Below are 6,670 nucleotides of genomic sequence, written 5' to 3' on the forward strand. Positions count from 1 at the left end.
GGACGCGGAGGGACGGCGCCCGGGCTGGGGAGGGGGAAGGAGCGGTGGGGGCGCGGGGCCATCGGGGCGCCCCTAGGGGCTCGCTCGCCGCGGTCGGGTCGGGTCGGGAGCCCGCGGGGACCCGCGGCGGCTGCTTCGCCTCCTCTTCTCCCCGCGGTCCCCTCTCCGCGGCCTCCTTGACCCCTTCGGCCATCCCTTCCCCTCTTCCTTCCTTGCCTGCGCTCGGTTTTCCCTCCCCCTCTTGTCCTTCTGTCCTCCCTTCCTTCCTCCTCATCGCTCGCTGCCCTCCCTGCCGGGTCCCCCAGCGCATCCTCGCTCCTCGCGGCTCCCTCCAGCCCGATTCTCCTCCTCACAGCTGCCTCCTGCTTTCCCGCTTCCATCCTGGCTCCCTCCTGCCAACTCTGGCTTCGCACGGCAGGAAATGAAAGGGACAAGTTGGGAAACGAGGGGAATGCGAAAGACGGGGGATCGATGTATTGGTTATTGACTGAGTTGGGTTATTTTTTTTTTCTTAAAAAAAGCAAAAAAGCCACCTTCTAACTCAGGGGAAATGCTGTGGCTCCAGTTCTGCGTAAAAAATGGCAGCTCAGCTGGCCTGGCTATATGTGAAGGGGTTTTGAAAGCCACCTCTGTAACAGTGCAGAGATAAGAGCAAATTGCATAATGTTTTATAGAAAAAAAAAAAAAAAGTTGTTCTCGGGTTTCAGTAGCGTCAGGCTGGTGAATTGTGGCTTTGCTTTGCCCTGCAAGCCAGGGTATTGTTGTTATTCCTGGGGATGGGGCTGTAAGCCTGTGCATGCTTCTTACGTATCTGTGTGCTTCCATTGGTCACCCAGGGCTGATCTTGTTTTGTGGATAGTTCGTTGTATTTCTGCAATCAGTTTACCACCTATTGATTTAAACTAGGTATAATAATTGACGGAAACAGTGTGTGTGCATGCCTATGTATCCCTTGAGTGACTCATTATTATCATAATGAATATCGGTATGTGCTGATGCTGTAGATACATACATTGAGTACTGATGTTGCTTTTTGTGCCCGAATCTTCGTGCTTCCTATATTGTGGTATCCCAGCCCAGATGTTTCGGCATGCATAACGTCAGCGCTTGTGGTTAATATCCCTGAGATGCATGGAGACGTATAAGCAGTGCAGGACTGAGGAGAGTAAATATGCATAAAATTGAAATCTCTTTTGGTTGTTTTACTTTGTTAGTTATGCACGTTTGTCATGTACAAGAGACAGAAATACATTTGACAGACCTCAGAGTTATTTGTGTTTGTCTAAAGAGGTTTACATTCTGTATTTGAAATCATTCTGGCTCCTGTGTATTTGTTTGCTTGTTAAAATCTTTCACATTATTTTAAATTCAGTGCTTGTAGTTTATCTATAATCCTTGGCAGGTACAGTAGCTCAGTGGAATACAATTTTTAACCCAAGTGATGTTTTGGAGTGATGACAACTGAAAAACATTTTCTTTTTTCTTTCCTTCTTTCTTCTTTAGATTCTTTATCTTTGTTCAGGAGCCTAAGGTTGCTTGCTGATCACAAGAAGATGTTTCTGTGGCTCTTTCTGGTTCTGTCATCTTCAGTTTCTTCTACAACTGCAGATGCTGATATATCTGTGGAAATTTGCAATGTTTGCTCCTGTGTGTCAGTTGAGAATGTACTCTATGTCAACTGTGAGAAGGTTGCAGTCTACAGACCAAATCAGCTTAAACCACCATGGTCTAATTTTTACCACCTCAACTTTCAAAACAACCTGCTAATTATTCTGTATCCAAATACTTTTCTTAATTTTACACATGCAGTGTCCTTGCAACTGGGTAATAATAAGTTACAGAACATTGAGGGAGGGGCCTTTATGGGTCTTAGTGCATTAAAACAGTTGCACTTGAACAACAATGAATTAAAGATTCTCCGAGCTGACACTTTCCTTGGCATAGAGAACTTGGAGTATCTCCAAGCCGACTACAATTTAATCAAGGTTATTGAACGGGGAGCCTTCAATAAGCTTCACAAGCTGAAAGTCCTGATCCTTAATGACAATCTGATTTCATTCCTTCCCGATAACATTTTTCGATTTGCTTCTCTAACCCATCTGGATATACGAGGGAATCGAATACAGAAGCTTCCATACATTGGAGTTCTGGAACACATTGGGCGAATTGTTGAATTGCAGCTGGAAGACAACCCCTGGAATTGCACTTGCGATTTGTTGCCTTTGAAAGCGTGGCTGGAGAACATGCCATATAACATCTACATTGGAGAAGCTATCTGTGAAACACCCAGTGACTTATATGGAAGGCTGCTGAAAGAAACCAACAAGCAAGAGCTGTGTTCCATGGGGACAGGAAGTGATTTTGATGTCCGCATTCTGCCTCCCTCGCAGCTGGAGCCTGGTTACAGTACACCTAATGGCCATACCACTCAAACATCAGTGCACAGATTAGTCACGAAGCCGCCAAAGACTACAAATCCTTCTAAGATCTCGGGGATAGTAGCAGGCAAAGCACTCTCTAATCGCAATCTCAGTCAAATCGTATCTTACCAGACCAGGGTGCCTCCTTTAACTCCTTGTCCAGTCCCCTGTGTTTGCAAAACACATCCTTCAGACTTGGGATTAAGCGTAAATTGCCAAGAAAGAAATATAGAGTCAATGGCCGAACTCATACCAAAACCTTTAAATGCCAAGAAACTGCATGTAAATGGCAATTATATCAAGGATGTTGACACTACAGATTTCATTGAGTTTGAGGGGCTAGATTTGCTACATTTAGGCAGCAATCGGATTTCAGTGGTCAAAGGAGAAGTTTTCCGCAACCTTACAAATTTACGGAGATTGTATCTCAATGGCAATCAGATAGAGCGCCTGAGCCCAGAAATGTTTGCTGGCCTCCACAACTTACAATATCTGTATTTGGAATACAATGTTATCAAAGAAATCCTTGCAGGCACCTTTGATTTAATGCCAAATTTGCAGTTGCTCTACCTGAACAACAATCTTCTACGAAGCTTGCCAGCGTACATATTTGCTGGTGCACCACTTGCTAGACTGAATCTGAGGAACAATCATTTCATGTATTTACCTGTAAGTGGCGTTCTTGATCAACTAAAATCTCTTACACAAATAGATTTGGAAGGTAATCCGTGGGACTGCACTTGTGATTTAGTTGCTTTAAAACTGTGGCTTGAAAAGCTAAATGAAGGTATTGTGGTGAAGGAATTGAAATGTGAAACACCTGTACAGTTTGCTAACATTGAACTTAAGTCTCTGAAAAATGAGATCCTCTGTCCTAAACTTTTAAACAAGCCATCTGCTCTGTTCACTAGTCCTGTGCCTGCTGTTACTTTTACTACACCACTGGGACCAGTTCGGAGTCCTGGTGGCCCAGTTCCGTTGTCCATCCTAATCTTAAGCATATTAGTTGTGCTTATTTTAACAGTCTTTGTTGCTTTTTGTCTTCTTGTTTTTGTGCTTCGGCGCAACAAAAAACCAACTGTAAAGCATGAAGGGATTGGAAATCAAGAATGCAGTTCTATGCAACTGCAGCTAAGAAAGCACGATCACAAGTCAAGCAAAAAAGACGGACTAGGTGCAGAGGCCTTCATTCCTCAAACTATTGAGCAGATGAGCAAAAGTCATACCTGTGGCTTAAAAGAGTCTGAAACGGGCTTCACGTTTGCTGACCCACCAGGGCAAAAAGTCATTCTGAGAAATATTAATGACAAGGAGAAAGATTTACTGCATGTGGATACCCGAAAAAGACTTAGCACAATCGATGAACTGGATGAATTATTCCCTGGGAGGGATTCCAATGTATTTATTCAAAATTATCTTGAAAGTAAAAAAGAATACAACAGCATAGGGGTCAGTGGCTTTGAAATACGTTATCCAGAGAAACAACAAGACAGAAAAAACAAGAAATCTTTAATAGGTGGTAATCATAGTAAAATTGTAGTAGAACAAAGAAAAAGTGAATATTTTGAACTAAAAGCTAAACTTCAAGGTTCACCTGACTACCTACAAGTCCTTGAAGAACAAACAGCTTTGAATAAAATATAGGTCATGCAATCTTATTGCCTACAGAGGACATTTATTTAATGATGAAAGTGCCTTTCATTGACTTTTAACTTCCAAATACTATATTATATTGATAGGCATAGAGGCAGGTGTGTCCAAGGGTGTCTGATTAACTGTAGCTCCGTATGATTTGTCAAGTAGAGGAGAATTTCCTTAATAGATTTTACTACATAAAGCTCATACCCTGTGGAATTCTGTAGGGATACTGCAAACTCTATTGCCAAAGGGATGCTTTATACACGTTACACTGAATTTAACCTCAAGAGGCATATATGTTTTGTACCTTAAATGCAAAACCATCGTCTCCTTGTGTTTTGTTAGAACAAACACAAGAAACTCGGTACTGGTATTTGTACCTCAGCTGGGTCCTTCCATCCTGCACGTGGATTTAAGTTGGTGGAACTGGAATAATCCTTTGATTTGTGGTGTTGTAATGGCACTGTTTAAAGATTATCTGAAAAGTAACAAGCATGCAAAGAGAGAACATTCAATAGTATGTGTAAATTGGTTACATTTATGACCTGCATCTTGAAACCACTGGAATTATAATGTTAAATTGTGCAAATATTTGTTTAAAATATACCATGCATTACATACCTATGAAATAAATTTGACCACTTGAAGCATACATGTCTATACATAAAAGTAAGAAAAAGAAAACCAAGAAAGAAAATACTTCAAACTGACTTCTGCAGTATTTGTGGCATCTGAAGAAAATATTTGATGTTTATGCAGAATTTGTTGTAAGACTCATCTCTAATTAAATCTAGAGTTCCTTCTTAGTTATGTGAAACACTTGCAACCCCAACAGGTTGTCCAAAATTATCAAAGTGCTTACTGTGTGAGCGTAGCAAAAATTATTTTTGTAATATAATTCATATTTATGAAATACTTTGTATACTAAATAGGAAAAATATGTACTCCTTAATATGTATTTAATATGCCTGACTTGCTTTCCTGATCACAATGCATTAATCATTCAGTATAAATAAAAACAGAACAATATACCAAACAAGAACTGGAGATGTAATGTGTAAAATTATCCAGAATTAAGTGATCAGATATAATAATAATAATAAATTGTTCTGTACTTTATTGTGAAATTACCATATTATCTTATTTCAGATTTGTTACCAATGGTGCATTTTAAAATATTCTTTAGGTTTTTAGTATTGTGTCTCAGCCAATTACTTACCATCAGTTATCTTGCTTATCAGGGTCTAACAGCTTAAACTAAATAATTTTCACTACAAGTATTTGCAGGAATTCATTGAAAGGGTAATATTTTAATTATACACACATAAGTTTTCTGTTAGTATCTGGCTGCTGTCAGTCAGAAAAAAAAAATTGATCAGAACAGTGAACCATATGGCAAATCGTGTCTAAAACCATAGTGTAAAATGAACGTAGTGGTCTCAGTCTAGAGTATTGTGTAGCTCATACCTAGAGAGTAAACACTTGCCTTTGTGGAAGCTGAATCTAATAGCTAAGGAAAAAAAGTAGTCAAGAGAATAGAAAATCCCACTGTCTCTTACTGGTAGTTGAGAATGGAGATACATTGATAAAGCATCATACAGCAAATCTATACTATGAGATTAACACAAGTTTTTTGACTTGAAAAAGAATTTTTTTCACACATTTCAATGACCTTTGGATAAGACCCTCTATCTCCTTTGTTCCAGAACTTTTCTCACCTTTTATAGTGAATGCATAAATCAATTAAGATTAGTAGGATATAAACAAGAGTGATTTTTAATTAATTTTAAACTAGCAAACATTACAGCACGACCCAATAATAATCCTGTGGAGAAGGCTGTGTCAGCTGTTTCCTTTATAAACTTCTAGTTTCAGGACTTCATGACACTGCTGGGAAATTTTTTATTCTGAAATCATATTTGGCAAACAGCCTGTAGTATATTTTTAACAAAGTTTACAAAAAAAAAAGCACTGCTTCTTTATTTAAGAGAAAGTGTAACAACATTTTTCTACTTTCAGACATTTGTTTATGGTCTTGTAACTTAGAAAGAGGGATGTTTTATTATTTTTCTCCATACTACAAAATATATACATAACTTCAGATAATAAAATTATAGCAGGTAAATTAATGGCAAGGTTTCTTTCAAAAAGTTGCTGCTATCCATGCACAATGATTTACTTCATTCAGGGTATCATAGGAATTTTCAGGTCATGAATACTATGTACATATGAATTTCTAATATTAGAAGTTCTTGGTTGTCCAATGGTACAGTACATCGCCAAGGCTTGAAGAACATTTGAGTTTATTACATCCAGAGTCTGTGGATTAAGGAATGTTAAAGATGTGCTGACATGATAGACTATGGCTTCATCAGTAGTCTGAGAATAATGGGTCACTGTCCCTGCTCTGCATGGCTTTGAGGATGTGTCAAGATTCACTGGGATTTGCCAAAGCACAAGGCTTCTGACACACTTCAGTGAATTGTCAGAGACTGTCATGTCCCATAATCTTCTCTTGAGAGGCATGCGTTAAAAATATTTTAGAAAGCAGATAAACTAATACTTGTAAGTGATGTTAAAACTGATGTGCTTATGACTTGTGTTGCCCTGAG

General features: G+C 39.2%; 1 protein-coding gene across 2 annotated transcripts; it reads left to right on the forward strand.

Moving 5' to 3' along the window:
• The first annotated feature begins 528 nt into the window (after positions 1–528).
• On the forward strand, positions 529–6,174 carry SLITRK4 (SLIT and NTRK like family member 4). 2 transcript variants are annotated; one of them, XM_069867486.1, is made up of 2 exons: positions 529–1,402; positions 1,504–6,174. In XM_069867486.1, exon 2 carries the CDS (start codon positions 1,554–1,556, stop codon positions 4,062–4,064), a length of 2,511 nt encoding a protein of 836 aa, XP_069723587.1. In that variant the 5' UTR covers positions 529–1,402; positions 1,504–1,553; the 3' UTR covers positions 4,065–6,174. The 2 variants fall into 2 exon arrangements, with proteins under 2 accessions (XP_069723587.1, XP_069723588.1); XM_069867487.1 differs by having other exon boundaries at positions 529–906.
• The last annotated feature ends 496 nt before the right edge of the window (positions 6,175–6,670 follow it).

This window comes from Phaenicophaeus curvirostris, chromosome 13 (genome assembly GCF_032191515.1).
Source record: "Phaenicophaeus curvirostris isolate KB17595 chromosome 13, BPBGC_Pcur_1.0, whole genome shotgun sequence".
In the NCBI taxonomy this organism is placed as follows: Eukaryota; Metazoa; Chordata; class Aves; order Cuculiformes; family Cuculidae; genus Phaenicophaeus; species Phaenicophaeus curvirostris.